The 24,614-nt window shown below is 41.3% G+C and overlaps 1 protein-coding gene across 1 annotated transcript in view; it reads right to left on the reverse strand.

The window, feature by feature from the left end:
* Positions 1 to 24,614, reverse strand: part of LOC126397843 (calsyntenin-2-like) — a 351,479-nt gene that overhangs the window by 75,339 nt on the left and 251,526 nt on the right. The window contains exons 6-8 of the mRNA XM_050056844.1: positions 16,118 to 16,303; positions 13,977 to 14,234; positions 10,974 to 11,095 (exon numbers count right to left, since the gene is read on the reverse strand). Of these exons, the coding sequence (XP_049912801.1) occupies positions 10,974 to 11,095; positions 13,977 to 14,234; positions 16,118 to 16,303 (566 nt within the window). The remainder of the gene's footprint in view (positions 1 to 10,973; positions 11,096 to 13,976; positions 14,235 to 16,117; positions 16,304 to 24,614) is intronic.

The following is a 24,614-nucleotide window of genomic DNA, read 5'->3' on the forward strand; positions in this document are numbered from 1 at the left end:
GCAGTTATTTAATGCTGGTCGATGTATTCTTGTATTTCTACAACCCATGACATAAATGTCATCCGTTAGCCTGGTTAACGCGGTTGAGGTGAAAATGTCTCAGTATATTGACGCTTATTATCGAGCAAAGGAAAGCCAGACTTTACCGATTCCTGTCACCTGTAGCCTGGCCTCATTCAGCTGCACACAGTGCTCTCCACAGCTGACCACCAATATCAGCAGCGTACAATCCGGCCCCTTGCCTCTCCTCTGCACTCCAGTGGTGGGGAATGTGATAGTGACACAGTGCTAATGAAATACTGAGCAGGATTTGATTTGAGATTTAAGGTGGCGTGTATTTTGTAATCAAAAGGTGCTTATGGAAACGTTCTGGCTCACTGGCACAAACAGAAACAACACTGCTGCATTTGAATGTTTATGAAGCGGATCTATGTATAAGAAATGTGTAATATGAGGTAGATATAAATGTGTGAGAGACATCATTATTCCTATTTAATGATTCCTCTCACATCTAATTTCTCCCTGTCTCCAGAATGTGTGTATGCATAGGTCAGAGTTTCCCTAAATCCACACACATTTCCTCGTCAAGTGTTTCTTTATAAATCCCAATTTATGCTTAGAAAGTGGCGTGCACACATTTCAAGTCATCTTTTGTGCATGTGCAATAGTTATAAATGAGGCCGCTGGCCTAAACATGTAGTGCAGTGAGTGTTAGACAACGACAAACCATTTCCATTAAAACATTTTGTAGCTGTCTCACTTGCTTTCACTTCCCTGACTTCTTTGAGAACACACAAGCCTTTTTAAACCTGTCATATGTACTCTGCATGAACGGTAACAGATTACATTTCATATTTCCCCACTGCTGTCCACTTATAAAATCAAAGCAAGTCCCCCGTGAGTGTTTGCATGATTGCTTTCTGGAGAAAAATAAGTGTTTTCCACGGGGTAGCCGGAGACTTCCACTTTCAATTTAGACTCCTGGTGGAAACATCATTTAGATCTCAATTATCCCAGTCATTTTTTTCCCATTCTTTTCTCAGATGAAAAGCTTGAGGTGACTTCTCATTGATTTTCTCGTCTTGCCAAAGTCCCTCTGTCCTCTCAGACGAGGACACAATGGAGGCTTTGTTCTAACTGTACACACAGCGTTTTCCATTTATCTCTCCACATAGGACACATTATCAAACTCAATGGAAACATGGAAGAAGTCAAATGCCACCTCAAACAGAATTTCTGTCTTTAATGGTCTTGACAGGTATCCCATCAGCATTTCGTGAACCACTGTGCTGCGGCTCAAAATATGGGACATAATGCAAAAATGGCCGATTAAATGATTTACAATTGCAGGGGATTGTTTGGGTTGCTGTCTTTGGGAAATTACTGGAGCTTATTGGTGCTTGCAAGAGCAAAAGGCTAATTAATAAAACTTAAGGGAAGGTTTGTCTCTCTTTCTCATTGTGGCCATTGTGACCACCTGCAATTTAGAGAATTTGGAAAAGTGTCACCGCCAAAACAACCAATAACTTTCCGGGCAAGAAATGCAAGTTTCCCAAAGTTTGACAAAGAAAAGTACATTGTACATAAATCATTTTAAATGCTCGTCTCTGAGTCCACCAAAGTAAACACACAAATTATCCCCATGGGTTAGCAATTTTTGCTAACCGTATGGAGTCTACTTACGAAGCAACCACCCAGCTAATCACGCTAGCTGTTTGATTAGCTTACTGGAAAATTACTTAATGTTTCATTTATATAATGTTTACTTCGGCGGAGGTAAAAAGATATTACGAAAATGTCTAGAAGGCTTTAATGGCTGCTCATCTGCACATGCACAAGTAGATCAGTATGCAGTTTGCTACAGTAGCTGATCCAGGGGCTTCTTTCTGTGTTTACCCTATGGATGTATAAAATTAAATGGATACAGTGTTGGATACAGGGTTGTGGTTGGGTTGCCCATTTAGGTCGTAAAAAAATTAGCCATTTATGGAATTGTTCACGGGTTCCATATTGGCCCCATGCTAACTGCCCACATGAGTGGGTTTACCCAAGTGGGCCCAGGATAAGATGCCCATTTTGGGCCCATACCCACTTGGTACCCAGGCAGCCCTGGCATAACAATGTGGGGCCCACTTGGGTAAAGCCATCAGTGTGGGCAATTGGCAGGGGTCACTATTGAACCCATGGACAATCTAATGTTGGGCCCATTTTTCAACCCATTTACCAGCCACATGGGCCCCACATACAAATGCTGGCTGGGAACTTCCTGTGTAGAAACTTTACCAGATCATCTTTGTCACTGGGCCCATAGAGCAAGCGCACTAGAGACTTGTTGGCAAACAACTAACTTCCAATGACCGACCTAACCAAACTGAACTTCCGGTTTAGACCTCTGCTAACTTGAATGGGGATAAAATGGTTTAAATTTGACATGCTTCTACACTTTTGAAATGCCATCGGACCGAATGGACAAGTCCTGTTAGCAAAGCTAATCAGTTTGGCCACACAAGTAAGAAACCTTGGTCTCATTTTAGATTCTGATCTCAACTTTAAATTTCATTTTAATTAATTGAGAAAGACTGCGTTTTATCATTTACACCATGCAGCTAAGGTACGACCTCTACTAAGCCAGCGAGATGCTGAGAAGCTTGTTCATGCTTTTGTTTCCAGTCGTCTTGACTATTGTAACGGCCTACACACTGGCCTACCTAAAACTGCAAAGATACAGACCATTCAGAATGCTGCTGCTGCTGCCAGGGTTTTCACAAAAACTAAAAAGAGAGACCATATAGCTCCTGTTCTACGTAATCAATATCTTTTAGAATTCATTTTAAAAATCCTCTATTAGTTTTTAAGGCTCTTAAAGGCATCGCCGCCTCCTATATAATAGACTCCCTATCACCTTATGTCCCTCCACAAACTCTGAGATACTCCACAGCTGCTCTTTTATCTTTTCCTGATGTCACTACAAAAACCTTTGGGGATGCTTCTTTCAGCAACTAAGCCCCAAAAACATGGAACGCCCTGCCTTTAAATATTAGACCTGCTGGCTCAGTGGACAGTTTTAAACGACAACTCAAAACATATCTTTTAAACATAGCCTATAACTAGCAGCTATCTGTTTTATAATTCTTCATATGTATTTTTATTATTTGATTAATTCATTGAATTATTAATTAATTTATTCTACTCTTTTCTCCCTGAATGAGTGTTGTATAACTGCATGGTTTTATTTCTTTGCTGTTCGTCTCTGCCGCTGATTTGTAAAGCACTTAGTGCTGCATTCTGTGCGTGAATGGTGCTATATAAATAAAGTTACTTCATTCATTTTGCAGGGGTTGTGATGTTCAAGAAGTGACATCTCTTTAACTATGTAAGTCTATGGGAAAAATATTTTTGGGATCACTCGACAGACCTGGAAGTTGTAATTCCATAGTTTGGCAACTTTGTCCAATTGGCGGAGCTGTTCCTGAGAGACGGATTTACCTATAGTCAGACTCAGAAACAAGATTTTGGAATGATTTATGTAAAATTTAAGTTAAGTCATAGAGGTTAAGGAAGCTCACACTGCTTGCCCCATCATGCATTGTTTTGCCAGACTTCCTGAATCTCTATCACACCACATTGAGAAAGGCCAGTGTTATTAAAGTAAAGACTCAGGTCTTAAAATACTGTAATTTCCATCAAAGCTGAAAATGTTTAAGGAGCTGCTTTACATAATACAGAAAAATGTCAGATATGTTGTCAAGTTATCCAAACGAATGATTCCCAACAGCTGCCGATGCATCCTTTAAATAAAATGAGGATGATGGAGCCTGTGAAGACGCTATCAACAATTTAATTTAACACCCTTTGAAAAGTAAAGGCTTCTGACTTAATTCAAATAAGTTTGATTTCTCTGGATCAATGGAATAATAAAGCTTCACTTGCCGTCAATACGCTGTTGAAGAACTAAAGTCTGAGTGGGTGTGTGAGTTCCTCTTTCAGCCCGTGAATTTTCCCGACACCTGTGTGAGCCAAAGGCTATTTTTTTGGACGGTGCAGACTTGATCCAATTTTCTACACATACATACACATAACATATGCAGGGGCTCACTCAGGACTGGCTCATGCAGAAAACAACTTCAAGATTGACAGTCTCCTTTGAGACGCTTGAATGCAAGTCGGCATTTAAAGAATATGAAACCGCACACAAAAGACACGTTCAATACAAGCTTAATGCAAAGCGCTTCAATGAAGTCAATAAAAACCTCAGGCCATCTCTCTCCCTCAACAATACACACAGCACAGATAGCAAAGCTTAAAATACTGAATCACACTGAACACAATAGGTCTGGACGCACAATGCCATGCTGCCGTAACTACTCTGTGCCTGTTATTAACAGATAGTACACTCATTTTTTTTTTAACAGGTAAAACTAATATCTGCAACCATCTCTTCCCTCCCTTCCCCGTTCCAGTCATTATGTAGCTACTCGCAGTGCCTGATTGGATTGTATGAGAAATTAATTGGACTTCTGTGATAAACCAATGTAGGGATAGAAGGAGATTCTTCTGTGGGAGACTTCTCTGGGCTGGAGGTATTCAGAAGTTCATTTTGTTTAAAATACATTAGCAGGTGAGGAAGAAGTGGCGAGAAGGCGAGGGGAGATAGCAACTTAATGAAAGTTTCCTTTCATGCCGCGGGGTTTCAGAGACAACTATTAACAAGAGGGAGGAAGATGAGAGACGGGACGTAAAAAAGAGAGGGAGATTCAGAAAGTGCTCGGGAAACTTTACAGTTTAACAACTATTGTTCAGCCTGGTTCAATTGATTTATGTGGTGCCGGCGCAGTTCGTAGAAAGTTTTATCACGTAGTAGTAATGAAATAAATAAATTGAGATCAATTTAGACAAGGCCATGGAATTAACTGTCTAAATCTCTTTATTAACCTTAAAACTGTCAGAACATAACCTAGTCTGCCAACTTAATTTATGTAGAATTTCATCAAATGTGGCATATGAGGAGACCAATTTAAAGCTGTGCAGAGATGTGATGCATTTTATCATAGGTGATTTACACTTTATGACACTAGAATTACCACAAACAAACAAGCTCATCAAAGAGAAAATTGCTCCCTCTAGCCTCTAAACGGCATTCAACCCTGCAGGTGTAGATTGCATTAGCGTGATTGTTTAACAGCACATAACAGGGAGAGGGAGCTGTTCTTTTAGTGCACGCAAAGTGCCACATCATAGAACTCAGAAAGGCTGATGGTAAAATCACTGTTAAAACATTTAGCACCTTTAATAAGGATAACGCCTTTGACTCCTCAGTGTGGGCAAAAATGTTTTCTTTGGTTGTATAAGAAATGTAGAAATCTGATGTTTAAATATGATTAGGAGTAGACAGCAACGCTAATTGCTCTGTGATGTTGCACAGCAGTGCTATGAGCTGCTCACAACAACAATGCTAAATTGCAGATGTTTAGCAGGTGTAATAGTTACCATGTTAACTATCGCAGTGGAGCATATTGACATGCTGATATTTGCTAACTAGAACTAAACACAAAGTAGAGCTGATGCTGATGTGAATGTCTATTTTGTTCATGTGAGGATCGTGCTGCTACGACAGTATTTTGACAAACTAATCACAATAAACCACATCCGTAAGACTTGGAGGCCAAAGGTTGGATTACAGACCCCGATATATTACCTCCACTCACGTAGCCAGATATTCTAAACTACCGAACAACTTCAATTAGTAGCCTGGGCTGTTATTTGCTTAAATCACTGAACTCAGCAGGCCTACATTTGGGACAGGCCTGTATTTCCTTTAACACAAAACTGTTACTCAGCAAAGTTGAGAAATAAAATTAAATTGTTTATTTGAACCAATATGAACATTACTTGCATAAAAATTAGGCTTTGAATAACATATCAATCATGTGTTATGTTATGGCACTTGTTTCACCGATACATGCCGACACATCACTTTTTCCTGCTAAAGCAATATTCATAACTTGGATTAATATTTATGAAAAACATTTTTGATTCTGTCGATCAGTGGACCTTACAGACCAAAGAAATCTAAATAACTTACCGGGTAATATAAGACTGGACACTTATTCTATCGTTTTTTCATCATGCTGGTAAATCTGAATGAATTACGATCTTCTCACTTCTCATGGTTATAGTAAAACGAAAAGAACTGAGCTAACAATATGTAGTATTTCCATATTAACAAAAGTTTAAACATTTAGATTTATATGTGTGATCTATACCGCCAACTACAGTTAGCTCAAGTGGGTAGTCAACAACAGTGGCGTGCACAGACTTTTTGAAGAGCAGAGGCGAAAAGAAAAAAAAGGGCACATACAGCACGTTCTTGCCACGTTTTGGCTCCCAGGAGGGCACTTTAGCGAGCGTTTTTCAACAATTGGGCCCCCCCGTGCACACCACTGGTCAACAATCCAGTTTTATACAGCCTAAGAACTTCTATAAAATTGAACTGCTTGGTAACCAGACCAGGCCTCTAACTGAGACAGGCTTTTATTTGTCAAAATGTGTAGCTACACCAGGCTAGTGAAAGAGATTGGGCATTAAGTTGGGACTAGGCTTTTAACTGAAGTTTTACGGTATATTGTTTTGGTGATAGAATGATAGAGATAACAGAATTTGACCTAAGGATTTATTTTATTTATTTATTTAACCTTTATTTGACCAGATAAAAGACCCATTGAGATCAAGACCTCTTTCACAAGGGTGACCTGGCCAAGAAAGGCAGCAGCACATGTCATAATAAATACTACAAATGTAAAGACGGATAAAAAGATACAAACATTGAAATATAGAAATCTAAACCCATTTCCCATTTCAGTCCGAACACGAGGAGCAGACAGGTGCAAAATGTTATTAGATCGTAAGGCATAATGGCTTTTAGTTCTCTGAAGAAAAGTGCATAAATAGTGCTAGAGGAAGTGAAGGCATCACCAGAGTTATTATAATCCATTAATGTCTGGACCAAATGTCAGGGAAATCCAGTCAATTGCTGTTGAGACATTTGACTGAAAAACAAAATTGTCAACCCCACGGCGGCGCTAAAGGAAAAGTCAGAGGGTCAACAAACTTACTAGGATGCATCTTCTGGGGACCATGCATGTCTGTATCAAATTTTGTGCCAATCCATCCAGAAGATATTGAGATATTTTACTGGATAAGTGAAACTTTGACCTGTAGCAACTGCACGAAAAGTCAATGCATCATGAAAGTTAGTCGGATTCATCCTCTGGGAACCTTGAAATACGCACAAACTGCAGCACATCCAATAGTTAGTGATGATAGACTCACAGACCAGCATCGTCATCCCCAGAGTCATGCCACTAGTATGGCTAATAAAATGTTAGATGCTTACAGGACTGTATCCAGGATTTTGGAAACACTAAAGTTATTAGTCCAAGGTCCCCAAACATACTCTTTACCCACACTAAGAAACTCATAAGACCAGACACCAACAAGAAGGTCTCTAAACTCCTTCTTATTTACATTTTATATATGAAATTATTCAGCCCACTGTTGAATATTTTCTGTAAATCTTAATCCCCTAAGTGCAGGTTTTAACGCTTTCTCCATACTGCCAGAAACAAACTGATTTTCAAACTGGATTTTCAGTTCAAGTCAATTCAATTTAATGCAACTTTATTTTAATCCTTGCAAGGGCAGCTCGAGAGAAAGTCAACAAATACACACATTATAAATATGTATTCTTTGGCATTGGCATTCATTCAAAGGAGTCAGTGAGCAAAATTACCACCAAGGTTTTTCTCTTGTTGAATGTAGCTGGGTTTATGGTCTGGATTGCTAGTTTTACGTCTCCTTCAATACAGCATGATGTTCATTTTTGTACATTATGGTCGCAGTAGAATTAAATAGACAATAAAGCAGGGCATGACTACCTTGTGATTGACAAGTTGGTACCACAGCGACCTCACCAGGTCCTCAATCAGATCCTCTCCTCCAAATATGGTCACTTCTGGCCCCAAAAAATAAAGATGGCGATGGCCAAAATGGCAAAATCTGGCTTCAAAACGTTTGTCCACAAACCAGTGGGTGACATCATGGTGACTACTTCCAATTTTTTTATCTGTTCTATTCAAATTCGATGCCTCACCCATGCCATGTGTCGTCAGCAGAGTGATGGACGACCCCCCCCCCCCCCCAATCAAGGCCAGTCATGTGTCTGATCAAATTAGGCCTGGGTGCTGTGTCTGGATGTCCAGGCTCAGCTGTGTGTCTTTCCCTGGGATCAAATGTCCTCGCCAGGCAAGAGTGGGGTCTTTCGAGTCGAGGTGACCTGTCTGACTTTAAGACAGCAGCCTTGATCAACAGACAGCTGCTATCTACACACACACACACACACACACACACGTATATGCACACACACACACATATATGTCCCTGGAGTGACTGTGTTTCTGCCTCTGTTTTCTATGCCTGTTTGTTCAACTATCCATCACTTAAAATATTTTGGAAATGATATCACTCTGCTCTTAATGGATTAAATATTAAATATGAATCATCCAAACGTATGACAAAATGTCATTTTTTCAACCCATGGATCATTGAATCAAAGCGATGACATTTTTTGGCTGTGTTTTTCTAAAACATTTTTCTTGCCCTACTTATGCCAATATTTCTGTACCAAATAAAAAAGCCTCCCAAAATCATAGTCGCAATCATTTCCAATTCTGATCCCATGTCAGGTAACACAGTGTTTTATCTCTGGAAATATTTGATTCCTTAGATAAATCTCTGTATGACACATCAGGAGATGGCAGAGGAGAGAGGAAGGAGGAAAAAAGAAACAGCTCTGGCTATAATAAAATACTAACAGGAAACACTTCATATCCATGGCAAATATTTATTGCAGACTCACTAAATCCATTAAAAAACTACACGGTTATTAAGTAGAGTGGTGTGAGAGTTCTCCAAATTAATTGGGGTTAATTAAAGTTTAGCCTGTTTTTTTGGATTGGAGGAGGATTTCTGGTGCAGTCGAGCACTAAACAGAAATGCATACAAAAACTTGTGTTCACAAACCCTGGATATATTTAAAGCTTTTTATGAATCTAATGGGCGACCAGTTAGTCAGGGTCCGTGGACTGATTAGTCATTTTCACTCCTGTATGAACCCGGATTGGAGCCAGACATTATAAACATTTGGGGGTCAGCCCAAATCCAGGGAGGTGTCGGGGCACGCTTCCCTGGTTAGATCTTATTCCCATTCAATTGATCTATACTTACAGTTTGAGATAATACAATAACTAAAAATCTGTTCATTATTTGGGAAAATGTAATAGTTGCCAAGGAAAACAAATAATCCTGTAGAATCCATTTCTCATACTTATGAGAAATGGCTTAACAACTGAACATTTCCTGCAATTAAACTGGTTTATAAACAGTGTGCTGTGAGATCTGCCGCAGCGCACCTCACAACTGTGCATAATAGTCACACGTAATGACCGCTACTCCTCAGTTAAACTGCACGTCTTTCATGTTTGTCTCACTGACAGGTGGAGAGCCTACAGACAGGTACCCATTAGCTACGAGCCGCTCTGCCACTGACTGCTCTTGTCCTGTCCTCTCCCTCTTCTTTCTCTCCTGTCCTCTCTGACTATCACTAAACTCTGGCTTTTGAACAATGCAGGAGAAATGTTGCAGACAGTTTATATTATCAGCCTGGGCCTGGGGCTTGTTGTAACAGTAAATGGGATGGGTTGTAACGTGTCTGTGTGAGTGTACATCTTACCGCATGATGCGCGATGTGGGCAGCCGGGTCCAGCCTAGCCCCGCCCGTTGGAAAGAGTGTGGGATATACCACTACTAGGAATGGGAAGGGGGGACTAAATCTTTTAAGATTTAAATAGCACATCATTGCGTGATTATAATGAGCACTGCTTATATTGTACTTTTAATAAATACTACTGCATTGTTCAAAAATTATTAATGGTGTCTCAAATGATTCTAGAGGGGGACAGCTTTACTTGAGAGGGGGTCATGTCCCCCCTGTCCCTCCCCAGGATTTCCGCTCCTGGCCAGGGCAGATCCTTCCGTATAAATCCCACACAAGAATTAAAATGCTATTTTTGTCGAGGCTTTATTGTCTTCACAATTTATTGTTTCTTATCTGAAATTAAAGTAAATAAAAGCTTTGTTTCCACTGAGGGAAATGGTTTTGGCTTGCAAAAATAGACAGGAGGTCTGCGTTGCCGCGACACATAGTTACATTTCTGGGGAGGTGCACTACTGCGTAGGCTCTATGTCAATGCAGAGCCCACGCTGTAGGTATGGCATTGATTCAACATAGAGGTATAAATCCTGCATAATTTTCTGAGTAAAGTATTGTACGCAATGCAGGAGTAGAGTTCACAGAATTAATGTTTAATTGACAAATCTGCTACATCTGAAGCCATCCCATAATAACCTGGGCTGCTCTAATTGCAATGCATCTCCAACAATGCAAAGTAAATGTGGTCTTCAATACTCTGAATTTAATATTAGGGCAACTGATATTGGTTTTCTTCAGGGGATAGCATATCAGGATATACAGCATGGGCATATATTATTATCTGTATGACACAAAGTTGAAGGTATTTTTTAAAAACCTCAAAGATTCAGGGCTTCAGAGAAAACATTCAGGGCTGAAGCCACAGAAGCCGCCCCCTGCTTTGCCTCTATCCACACACTGTAAATAAACCCCATGATGTCTTCCAATATTAATGCAAGATGCAGACCAACACAGATTACGCAGACTGGATGTGTGAGGCCAGTTTAGTCCAGGCTAGAGGCTTCATTCCTGCCAATGACATTGGCCCATAACCTACTTATCATATCCACAAAAGTGAAGTTAAGGTTTAAACTGAGGTCACTTGTGTTAAGTGTCACAAAAGTTCCTCTGTCTGCCACATGTGTCCCGACACGTCACAGCGTCTTACCTGCTCCAGTTTCCAGTGAAACTCGGCCGGTCTGAAGGTGTCCACCTGGGTGAAGTCTCTCCTCAGCAGGAACACCAGGCGGCAATTATGGACATACAGCGAGTAGTGATGACGGTTCATCTCTGTGGGAGGGAGGGAGAAAGAGGAGTAGGCACCAGGGACCCAATCATCACACCTACTCCCTGTCATGTAAACCAGACGTAGCTCTGTGAAACCTCGCTAAACTGGGACAGCAGCGCTGCTTTGAAGAAGGACAACTTTGCCAAGGTCATATCACATCATTTTTCACTGGAAATTTTTAAAACAAAATCCTCCCTTTGGGCAAAGCATGCTACAGTGTTTCTAAGTTTGTTATGCTGGATCACAACAGAGCTCAGAACTTTGTTTGGTGTGACAGTTTTTGAACAGACCCTCTCCTCATATGCACCTTAGTATCATTTAAAGTATGTATCACATGTACAATATGCTTAAACAACTAACGCACATCTGAACTATCACTATTATGCTTTCAATGAGGATGCAATAGGCCATAATGCTAAGTTGAATTTCACTATTAACTTAAAGTGTACTGCTTCTATGTACGGAGGCAACATACCTGTGAATGTTTATATTTACATACATATAATTCTGTTTTTTGTCCATACTGGGTGGCCTATATTTTCTCATTTGTGTTGCCCAACCATTGTGTGTCAGTGCAACCAAGTCTGTTGTATAACGGGTACACCCCATTGTCAACTGACCTCCTGACACATTACACCAGCAACACAATTAAGAGGCGTGGGTGAGCAACAGATCTGCTCAGCTGATTTATAGTGAGTAGAGTTAAGATTTTAATTTTAACCAGCATACAGCTCCTGCTCAGCTTCACAATTTATTAGTAACATTAACATTTCGGCCCTTGTAGATGCCATTATTTCCAACACTGAGCTTGAAAAAGTTATTCTGCCAGAGAGAGGTGGTAACACTGAAGAAATACTTAAAAGAAGAGAATTGTACTGGATATTTAATCTGCAAGCTCTATCTCTCAAAGTATTAAATGATGAGATACCATGATATGCCATGCAATAATGGGTTTGGGGGTGTCAAAGGACCAATTTATGATACACGGCATAAGAGTAAACAATGCTGAACATTTTGAATGATTTATGAAAGCTGCAAGGCCAATGTGTTCGTTCATAAGATCAACATTTTTTGTAAATAATCTTGTAAATGGCCTTATTGTGTAAGGAGCTTGGGTTTTATAGGTTTTTCCTATGTTCTTCTTTTTCTCTTGTTCTTCCGTTTCTGGGATATGTGACATATGGTGCACAGGCTGTTGTCAGTTATTAAAGGGACATTGTGAAACATTTTCAGTTGTTTACTGGCAAAAATCTATGTCTGCATTCATAAATATGTCATCATTGATGTAATATTACCTGCACCAATAATCTAACTTATTCTCGTAAAAGGAGAATTTCGGATTTGTTTGTACATTGTGCAGGTAAGTCGTCTGGGGGGTTCCATAATGTTTCACCATCTTAAGAATACATCCGCCAGCAAAAGTTTCCGTTGAGAGCCAGGCCAGCACTGTGTGACTGAGAAGCTGAAGGAGAGGAGTAAGAGACGCTTCACTACTACACAACAAAGTCCCACTCGTTGAGCATAATGCAGGATCATGCATATGCAGCATTACGGGAGACGGAATCCTCGTCGCCAAGAAAGCGCAAAATGGGATCAAAAAGGCAACGTGACCGGCAAATTCAAAAAATGAGGGTCAACATCAGGGTAGCCTTTCCCAGATGGAAAGAGCTGCTGAAGGAGAAAGGTAATGCACTCACAGGCAGCGGCACAGTGACTCGACAAGAGGGATGAGGTGTGTGAGGTTGAGCCACTTGTCAGTTGTCAAAAGACAAGATGTGATTGGTTTGTTTTGATTTACACCCGCCCCAACAGTCCTACGTTGTAAACACAGCCAGCTTGGTGAGGAGGTGTGGTGTCAACTCGCGTTGCGTGTGTCTGTGTAGGAGCCTGAATGAATACTCCATGAAGTATTGGATGACATGTTTCATCAATGTTATCATAGCTTTTTGGTACACAGCGGCTACCGTTGTTACAATACGCGTTTGAAACAGTGAGGAGCTAGAGTGCGCTATCCGTTTGAATGCAATATACAATTCTGAGGTTAGATGGGACAAATTCCTACACACTGTGGCTTTAAGAAACCCACCCACAGCTGAGTAATTCCCTCACACCTGTGCACACCTGTGAAATGGGTGGGGCAGATTCTATTTATGCTCAAAGCTCTTGATGAAGGTCCAGGAGGACCGAAACGTTAGTGTTACTAATAAATTGTGAGGCTGATTAAGAGCAATGTGCGGATTTTTCTGTTCAAAGACTCAAGTAATATTTTCCAATGCAGCCGCATCTGAGACGGTTGGATGTGCTAATACCTTTCTTCAAACTGATTTCAACCAGCACACATCTACGTGTCCGCTTAGCTGTTTGACGATCATAATGTTGGGATATGGTGGTGTTATTGTATGTTTTTTATTGTCAGAAATTCCCGTTGAAAGACTGAAACAAACAGTTGATAGCTGGTCTCTTGATAGATTTGACCAAATGTCACTCAAACAGGAGTAAACAGTGCATTTATTGAGGGACTATTTTCATCTGCAGATTAATAACTATCTGGTGTTCAAGTAAGAATTTACAGTTTGGCAGCAGGGTGGTGTATGTAAGTGAAATTAACAAAAAATAACTACAGTGCCTGTGTTCAGTATAATTAAAAAATATGTTACCCAGTGCAACAGTGTGGCTTGTTTTATTTTTTTGGGCGACAACAAACAGATCATTTCCTTGTTTTTGGCTTATTTAATTTGGCTTGGTTTATTCCTGACAGTAAGAAAAGTATAATTAGAAGATTGTCAGCTTTATACCTCAATTTTAATTTTTGTATGATGTGATCTTTTAGAATATAGTCTAAAAATGGGAACATTAGTCCTTGCGTGTCAGGCTCACACTCACCAGTCTTATCAGAGTTACAGAGCAGTGTCTCCTTCTCAGCTCTGAGCCCAGGACTTGGTCCATGTTTCATCCAGGTCGCTATGGTGAACTGGTCAGTCAGATTCTGGGGCACCACCCAGTCTGGGATTTTAGCTGCCTGATGACCGTCAAACCTGAAGATCAAGTCGCTGTCCCTGCCGCTGTCAGTCACCAGGGAAGCTGTCCAGTTGGTGGCGGTGCTGGGGGCAGGCAGAAGGTCAGTGCTGCCTGACGAGGCCCCTGAGGTCATCGCCGTGGGGACAAATAAGAGGTGCGACAGGAGAGGTGTCAATAACAATCGTGGCAGATCTGCAGTGTATATTGGCCTAACCTTGGCAATGATTACTTATGAGTGAGGCAGATGGCAGGGCTTAATATGTAATCAATGGGCCGAGATGGATAGAGGATGTGGGTATTGATTCATGGCAAATGAAACTGACTTTCAAAAGGAAAGAGATGTGAGTCATCGTCCCTTAATTCAACGTGGCTCCCCACTAAAATGTGACTCTATGGAAACACAAAGGACATATTGACCGAGTACTATTTTAACACAGAAAGAAAAGACACCGGACATGAACTTGGTGAGAAGGACGGTGAGTCACATGATCACATGTGACGCATGGCATGGCACACACTAAGCATTTCTTTTTTTTGATGTGGCCAGAATAAATAGGTGAAATTCAGATTCGTCAATTTTGTTCTGAAGATCTGTGTGTGTGCCAGCTTTTTAATTTAGGTAATCAATGTTGAAACTACAATATGTGACCTTTGGTTTAGCACCACAAAGGGAAAAACTTGTAAGATGCATCCTCTCTAAGACCTAACTACAACTCCATCATTCCTTTGACACAATAACCTCAATATGTTGAGCCCTGAACGATCTTTGTTTTCAAACTGTCACTTTGACAAACGTTATTTTTGCCATGTCGTTCACCTTGTTCCACAATGTATCCGACATGCCCTTACCAATCTATCTCCATGTGGCAGTGAAAAATGCTTTTCACGCAATTAAATCACATTTATAAATCATTTGTAAAAGCTTATGGACGGTAATAAATCAAAGCCATACGGGAACCATGCTGTTCCGAGGAAAAATTGGCAATGTCAGAATTCACCATGTCTCCCTTGTCCGGCAAACAATTGCAACATGCATCTGTTCATTCCTGCTAATAACACGGCGTTAGCACATTAATTGATGTTTTTCCTCCGTCTGTAAAGCTCTGTTTTTCTCCACCTCATACTCATGCCAGTGTCGACGTTCTGACTCCAGTAATTAGATTCCCTCAGTAAATAAATACGCATCGACTTCTCCAGCACCCAGCTGCAGCCTTCTCTTTGCCCGATGTCTTTGTACATTATCTCAAATTGATTGTGCTTTAAAAAAGCAATTACAATTTATTCTATTCGCTATCAGATAACGATTATGAGGTGCCTGAAAAGGACTCTTTAGTGGTAAACCATGCATGGACCGGGAGCCAGGGGAGGCAGGGAGGGGACGCTATGCATTCAGATGAGCTGGAATGGGGCTTGTGAAGGCCGTTAGTCAAAGATGATGACTCCAGCCCCCCTGCTGGCGGTGCAGTGTGGGCGGGGAGGGGGGAGTGGGTAGGCTCGGCTGCTTTGTTGGCGCTCTGGGCACCGACACGGTAGCTCGGCTGCTCATCAGTCACCGAGGAGAAAGCGTGGCTGCATCTGAGGCAGCTAATGCCCTCGCTCTGTCACATCATTAGTGACACAGCTTTAAGTTGCTATTCTTGTGCCTTCATTTAGCACAGGGGTTTACCAGGGACACAAGCGGAGATAAGAAAGCAACATGTACCGGGAGCTTTCAGATGTTGGTTTAAAAAGGGCAGAGAACGGTGCCTCAGGCCCTGTCTGACCCTGGCACTCAGACTGTGGATTCCACTGATGCTTTTAGCAGCAGCTTACTTCATATTCATTGCACTAACTTTCAGTTTGCCGCCTCAGTCAGAAGTCATCTTTGATCAGCCATCTACAGTATATTCTACATATCCACCACCATCCTAATAGCCACAGGTCCAACTCTGCTTGTGATTCTGCTCACACAAATATGATTATGATATTCAAAACACAACAGAAATGTCTTTATTTGCAGAACCAACCACAGAGTTTCTGTAGAGACTTCTCAGAGTAGGTCTCACGGTCGCAGCCTTTCCCGATGTGGCTGGTCTGCAGCTCCACTGTGGTCCTCACCGACGACAGGGGCCCACCACAGGTCTCCAGGTGCATTTTAGGGAACAGCTGCTTGCTTCCTGTCCCCGGCTCATAGTCCACACGCTTGCTCCAATCTGGGGGAAGAGGGAGATGGAGTGATAGCGTTAGAGATGGCAGAAAGGACAGATTAAACTGCAGTCTGTCGTGGAAACACCAACCCTGCTGCCAATGATTATCTGAAATGATATCTGATTTTCACGAGCCCACTTGTTGCTTTTTGTTATTGCACGTTTTTTCGCCTCATTTTGTCCACTTAGGCTACCATCAAAACAAGACTCCAGTTCCAATTTTTCACTGTCACTGATATTTCTGGCATCACAACTCAATATCCTCCTGGCAGAATGTGCCCGGCTAATGAAATTTCTGCATTGTTGTTGGAGTGCAGTGCAGCGCCGGCATTAGCGGGAGTAGTCATTATGCTGTCACTGTCTGTCCTGTCAGCTGCGAATTGCGTTTTCTGTCCAGGCAGGCTATTATTTTGTGCGATAGTGATGGTTCTGCTTTTCCCTTCATTTTTTGCCAGCCTTTGTGTTGTGAATTTGTGATTGTCTGCACAGTCTCTTTCAGAGATAACAACAGAATGAACTGCAAAATTAGGTTGCTTGTTTAGGGTTTATATGAGTTTTGTTTGCAGTGAGCCGATCTCAATCATTATCAGAGATTCAAACTGAGTACCCTGCATATCCATAAATGCTGTCAACACAGATTTCCAGCATTTGCTCAGTCAGAGCCCTGTCAGTCCAGTTGCCTTCCACTGTCATGCGGCAGCAACATTGCATCATCACTGTACTAAATTCATACTTTAAGAGCAAGATATACCACCTGACAATTAATTGGACACCAAACTCCCAACCATCCTATCCCATCCATCAGGGTTGTTTGCTTCAACACACAAATGAGTTCCCATCCATCCATTTAGGTATCTGTCTATCTATCGAGCATTGCTAGCTAGGAGCTGGAGGCATGAGCATGAAGCCGAGCTGACGTGAGGAGAAGAAAGGGAGCAGCTCTTTGTTGCTCACCAGCCTGTTAAATCTGCCATGTTCGCTTCCTCACACACTCACCACCTCGTGCTCCAACACATACACACACTGCATCTGTTTTGTAGTTGATTTACCTCCTCCAGACTGCGGGTGCTGTGGGCTGCTGCAGCACTGTTACTATGGGATTGTCACTGGCTGTGATGAGAATAGGCACAAACAATGGTGCGGGCTAAACGAGAACAAAAAAATGCACGCATGAGCACATAAAAAAGGACGCAAACACAAAAGGCTCTACTGAGTTTTTTTTTCTCACACATTTCTTTTGCGCACAATTACTGTATATATTGTGTACATGGTTGATTACCCCTAACACGTTATGCTGTAGTCCCTTTTGGAGGATCATGGCTTAAAGCTAGTCAGGTATAGCTATCTGACTGATCAAGATCAAGGTTTAAGAAGTATTAGGAATGACTGAAGACCCACATTTAAAGCCCACAACAACAACCGACTTGCATCAGCTTTGTAAGATTAAGCTTTTAGCTAGCCTTGATGTCAGTGATTAAAAAAAAATCCTAGTTACTTCTACAACAAAGGTTTATCAGTTATTCTTCTACTGGCTTTTCTCTCCTTCCACCATTATCCATTGCTAGAGACTTAAAAAAACAGCATCTTCTCCCTGTTTTGTACCATTAAATATGATAATATGACAATCTGCTAATCCGATTTCATTTCGTCTTGCCAAGAGTTAGATGAGAATATTGCTACCACTCTTTGTTATGACCGAGGTCATTATCTGTCTCAGTGATGTCTCTCTCCTCCCCTCAGAGTGTGTGCATGTGGTTGAGTGTGATTGGACGTTTGCTGGTTGGACCTTCAAAGAGATTGCTGTCACCAAAATGGTCCAGTGCAAGACAGAATATTTTTAAACGCCAGCTGATAGATGCACTTCCCTCTTTTCACAATGCCACTTCCAACAAAGTCAGTACTTGGACTGCAGAGTCCGTTTCCACCAAACACTTTCAGTATGGTACCTGTGGAATCAAAAGTTACCCTTCAGATATGGTACCTAGACCCTAGCGTTTCCATGGCAAACAGTACCCTTAAATGTGGGCGGGGTTGTTGTCACTCACTGCTCCGTCCAGCACTCACTGTATTTTCTCATTATCAGTGACACAGATGGAAGTCTGCACCTCGTTTATCGTCCACAGAACGGAACAAAATAAAAGAGGCTGCAGTGAGAGAAATAGTGGGTTTGTGCATTTAGTCCTTCTAAGGCAAGCTCAGGGGTTTAGTGTTGCCGTTGCCCGACGCTACGGCAACACTTTTCTTTTCTCCGAGTGAAGATTACAATATATGCAGTCCACCTAACCTGGCTGAAATGAATATACAGTAAACGCTTCACGCTCCACTCATTGCTAGAAGTGTATGTCATATAAAAAATTATGTAATGGTCAGAGTTGTCATATGGAATATTTAAGGTGTGTTGATTGATTCACGTTGTGATCTCATACATTACAAGTGAATGTTCCACCTTAAAAGTTGCCCAGTGAATGAAGTTATTTTTTCTCAGACTCCAGCTGCTGTGAGAGGCAGCAAAACATCCTCTCATTTCATAGTTACAGTTCACTTACTCTCCACGGTATGAACAGTGGTTACATGAGCCTCAAAGCCAGACACAACTCAGCCCTGAGCAGAGTGACCGTCCTCTACTGACCAATCAGACTGCAGTGTTCACAGCTCCACCTTTTAGTACCAGATCTGTGTGCTAGGTACCCCAACAGAGGGGGGACCAAACATGGAGAACGGTTCCATTGGTACCATCCACAACTTTTCACAGAGGAAACCAAAAAAAAGCGTATGTAACTGAACTGTTCCGTACCATACTGCTCAGTGGAAACGGGGCTCAAATGGTAGAAGTTTAGGTTAGAAACTTGTCTTTTGTTTCACTTTTGTGTTTGGCTGGGGAAGTTCAGTGTCCATGAGTATATTTTTGTTTGCTGTTTTGGAAACTGCTCAACTCTGGAGTCAAACAGATTGCCCACTTTGTTGAAATACTGTAGTATTTTATAACTGGCCTTCCTTGGGAGTGGGAAGAGTGGGGAGTCACAGCATGTTCTAAGTTCCCCTAGACCTGGGACATAACACTCTTATTTCTGTCTGTTAAATATATGGAGCCAGGAGACAGGAAACTGGAGGAAACAGCCAGCCTGTCTCTGTCCAAAATCTGACAACTATCAGCTATAAAGTTAGAGTCTCATCTGTTTTTTTGGCAACGTTCTGGTGACGACAGTCCTCCAGGAAGTCGCTGCACCTGTCTGGCAAAAGTCTGACACATAATCCCCTGTAAAACTGCAATCTGTCTCTTTAACACTTTAGTTTCTCTGTAAAATCAGATTTCATATCACATGAAAGTGTAGATGCTGGAAGAAGCAGGAACATTCTCACCCATAATCATTTTGTCATGGTAACTGATGTAACACAGCAAAGATTAGTCGATACAAAAACACTGTAAACACGTTCAAATCCAGTGGGCTATGTGTTTACTAAATCAGTTTTCTGGCCTTTGTTTTTGCTTTGCCATGCTGAGTGAAGGAATGAGGCTGTGCCTTTTAGATTCAGGTTGGAGCGAGGGCGCAGCAGATGCTCTGGTAATAACACACTCTGTCGACAACTGGGAGTCAAATAACCTGTCAATGACTTGGCTTTTACACTGCCAAGCTGCTTCCACACACAAAGAGGGAGGGCAGGACAGAGCAGAGCCTGGTTAAGGATGCATGGAAAGGAGTGAGGGAACGTAGAAGGACAAATGAGGAGTAATGGGTGGAGGATATAATGTGCATATCTAAGTGAGGAAGGGTTGGGTTGGGGTTGGAAGTGGGTGATTAAGGTTTATTGGTTAGAGAGCACTGGACAAACATGAGAAATAGGGAAAGGTGCTGGCTTTGAGGTGGTTTCCCTCTCAAGGTCTCTGAATATTTTTTAATGTCATGGAGTAAACACCTGTAGACTATGTGTCTAGAGTGGGCAGTGACCAGCATCTGTTCACTAATCTTGGTACCTTTAGATATATGAATAAATGCATACGGGCCACTGACATCTCCATACTAGCCAAGTCCACTACTGAGGATACCCATTTTGGATAAAGACAAGATGTGAGGAGCTTTCCAAGATGATAAATCCTGATGACATGTAGCACCACTAGCAAGTCAATGCTGTCAATTATCCACTGCAGTACTTCCGAATCTGTTACATAGACCGGCACAAAACTGTAGACATTCATGTTCCCCAGAGGATTTATCTTAAAGATATGATGAGCTCCTGACTTTTCCTTAATCAGTAGATTGAAATGATTTGGTTCAGGCTAAAATATCTTGACGACAATGGGATGGATTGCCATGAAATTCCTTGCAGACATTCATGGTCCCTTCAGTGTCGATTTTAATAACTTCTTCTAATTTATTGCCATCAGGTTAACATTTTAATTTGTCCAATGTATCAGATTTTAATTGGTGGTGTGTTACCAATACCTGCAATACTGATGACAATCCCACCAGCATCAGGCTGCTAACTAGCTTATGCTAGCAAGCTAACAGGCTAAACTTAGATGGTAAACCTGGTTTACATTACCTGCTAAACTAAGGATGTTAACAGTCTAATTGTGAGTGTTAGCATTTGGCACATTACAGCCTCATGTTGTGTTCACATGGGCACAAATACAACAAATTTGCGCAAGTGAATTACACATAAAGTCAACGTAAAGACGTGATAAGATGTGAATTCCCACTGGGTAGCATGATGGATGCGACGCAAATGATGCAAAATACATGAATTAAGCAGCAGGATTGAAGCGAGTAGCATAATTTCGTGTCATATGCTTTTTCACAGGATTTGAAGAATCTGACCTTCAATGGCCAATTTGTGCCATGATAGCCAATCAGCAATGAAATCCCCTGGGGATGTATGCTGCTGAGGATGTACCAGCAGATGTTCATTGATCGATTCAGCAAATTAATCCGTGTATGACAGGAGTCAACACAAACTACTGTAACTTTCAATGTAGTGTGAATAACACGGTGTGAAAATTTGCATTCGGTGTGAACACAACATCACAAGGCCACTATAGTGTGACTCATGGAGGGATTACTGAGCAGGCCTCTCCCTCCAGCCTTCATCTGTGAGGTTGCAAAATATCACTTGCAGGGGCATAGCCATCATTTCAGAAGTGAGGGGGACAAATTGTTCAGAGGTCTATTGAGTGATTTATCATCCACTCGCATTCAATTGCGCTTCTCCTTAGTGGCTAAAGAGCCACATAACACAGCCACAGTACAGCACCAGGGGACCGACTTTAGTTCTTTAAAATTATATACTATCAAAATCTAAAGTTTTAGCTCCCAAACTCTTGTTGAGTTGACACAGAATGACCCTCGACCATCTACAGGCAGTGGTTGAATTGCTATTTTTTAACAAGAGGGATGCAATGTAGCTTTGTTTTTTTTTGCGTGCACACATCATCAAATATGACAGCACAGATGTACAAAATTAATCAAGATAAAGAAAAATATCATGACCTATACCTGCTGCCTTTAAAAAACACAAATCATGCAGTAGTATTGCTATTGCAATACAGACAAAAAATATTTTAGAGTATAAATAAGAGTAGCTCTGAAATAGCTGTGGAAATTAATCTTAGAGTCACTCTTATCCTATAGACATTTCCTTAGACAGTTATAATTTCTCCTTACCTGTGAAGCCTTGAGCTGATAATTGGTACTGCTGTCAGGTCCCTGTCCTGATACCTGCTTGGTTTCTCCCTGTCCCTCTTCTATCTATTCTAATAATATAGATAATACATGTGCAAAGCAAAATTCATAAATAGAATTAGGAATAGTAGTGGTGACATAGCTGTGGAAATTAACCTCAGTCACTTCTATGCTATAGATATGTTCTCTCAGCCAGTTATAATCCCCCCTCACCTATGAGAACCCTGCTACGCCCATGATCACTTGTATTAGTGTACCGACCAGGAAGAGACTCAAAATGACCACTAAGAGGTGCAAAGATACACAAAATAATTACAATGAGGACTATAAACCAACAAAAAGACACAAAATGACAAACAGACAAAAACAAAAATGATAAAAAATGATCTCAAAGACACAGAAAATCACCAAAAAAAAAAAAGTAAAAAAAAGCATCATGACGACAAAGACATGCAATACAACAGAAAAAAAGAGGCAAAACCACAAAGTCTGTGTGTCTTTCTCCTGTTTGGGTGGTGGCAACTTTTGCATATCTGTGCCCAAGGGCCCATTGTTTCGTTATCTGCCCATGGCGTGACTTTACACTCTCATTCTGGTTATGTTTCGTAGGGAATTCTTGTTATGCAATATCTAATGTTAGTGGAATGGCAACATACTCAAGCAGGCATGATTGACCGTCCTTCAAGACAGTCCTGATCACCATGCAGTTCGTGACTGACCCCACTTTGACAGAAGCTGATGATGAATGTAAATAGAAAGTGTCAAATGCACCACCCTCAAATATAATGAGGAATGGGCTCACTGGTGGGAACGCAAATGAGTTACAAGGAGCGTGGGTGCAGCACATCGTGAAAACAAATCACAAGACCAAGTACAGTAGCAGATGTTCCTTCACGCCAAAAAACACATTTCTTTTTGAGACACGACTCCCCTCCATGGTAAGGCCTGAGGTAGGGGGGTGTTGAGACAGTGTGGAACTACTGACGTAGACATATGAGCTGTTAAGGAAAAGAAAATAAAATGAACAGAGATACACTTTCACCACAAAGCAAAAACAGTTTACTCTTCATTTCATAGCCTCTGTTTAGATAAGACCCATACAAATAGCCTCATATCACTGATAAATATATGGCAGCAGCATTTATCTCTAATAATGGGAAACACTGCAGCAATAACATGAAAAACAGTCCTTTGCCAAAAACCCACTGGACTGTACTGAGGTGTGTTTACGGGCACAAACAGAGAAACACATCTCTGCCTTGAATCTGTGCTCTTTTAAAATGTCTCATAATGGAACCTTTCGTCTGTGTTTTGAAATACCGAACCTGTATCTCCATCCTTCTCCCTGACATAGTTTTTAGGCATTGATGTGCTTCTCTCACAAGTGGTTAGAAATGAACTCGAACTAAATACTTTCCAGTAGTTTATGAAATAACATAAACTGTGTTAGTTTATGAAATAACACAACCTCTTGCTGTACAGGACTGATACTCTGACATCCATATTGTGATAGTTTGTATTGTCCCTGAGGCAGAGGTGTTTTTCTTTCCTAAAGATATTTAAAGTGCTGTAACGGCATTGACAGACTGACATAAAAATTGACATCTGATATTGACATAATGGCATCGTATTCACGTTGCAGACTCCAAGGAACACAGTGTGATTAATTTTCATAAACTCCAGTTTATCCAGAATTCAGCCGCCCATATCTATTACTAGAACCCCTTCCGTAGATCATATCACTTCAACTTCATTGGCCTCCTGTTAAATATAACATTGATTTTAAGATTCTGCTTCTCACCTTTAAGGACCCTCATAATCAAGCCCCTTCCTACCTGTCTGAACTCCTTCATATCTACACACCCTCCCATCATCTTAAGCCCCGTTTCCACCAAACACTTTCGGTATGGTACCTTTGGAACCAACAGTAACCCTTCAGACATGAGCCTCAAAACCAGACACAACTCCTCTACTGACCAATCAGACTGCAGTGTTCACAGCTCCACCTTCTAGTACCAGATCTGTGTGCTAGGTATCCCGGTATGGAATGGTCCCATTGGTACCATCCACAACTTTTCATAGTGGAAACAAAAATAAAGCACACCGAACTGAACTGTACTGTACTGCTCGGTGGAAACAGGGCTTCAAATCCTCTTCTGCAATCCAACTCACATCACCATCTGCCCACTTGACTACCATGAATTCTAGAGCCTTCAGCCGTTCTGCCCCCCGCCTCTGGAACTCTCTCCCCCATGACATTCGCAATATTGACTCCCTTTCCACTTTCAAATCTCGTCTGAAAACACACCTTTTCAAGATGGCATATTCGGTCTGATTTAATGGAGACACACATAGTGACCTGCACTGATGATGACTGTATACCTACTATTCATAATTATGATTTTTGTCCAGTAATTTTTTTTAACTTTTATTGTATATCTTATCTTACTATATAATGATGATAACTCTGTCTGTGTCTGTGTGTCTGTGTGTGTTTCTGTGTGTGTGTCTGTTCCACGTTTTTCTCCTCACTGACTTGGTCAATCCATGTAAAATTTGGCACAGTGGTAGAGGGTCATGGGAGGATGCGAATGAAGCAATATTACATCAATTGGCCAAAGGGGGGCGCTATAGCAACC

This window comes from Epinephelus moara, chromosome 2 (genome assembly GCF_006386435.1).
Source record: "Epinephelus moara isolate mb chromosome 2, YSFRI_EMoa_1.0, whole genome shotgun sequence".
In the NCBI taxonomy this organism is placed as follows: domain Eukaryota; kingdom Metazoa; phylum Chordata; class Actinopteri; order Perciformes; family Serranidae; genus Epinephelus; species Epinephelus moara.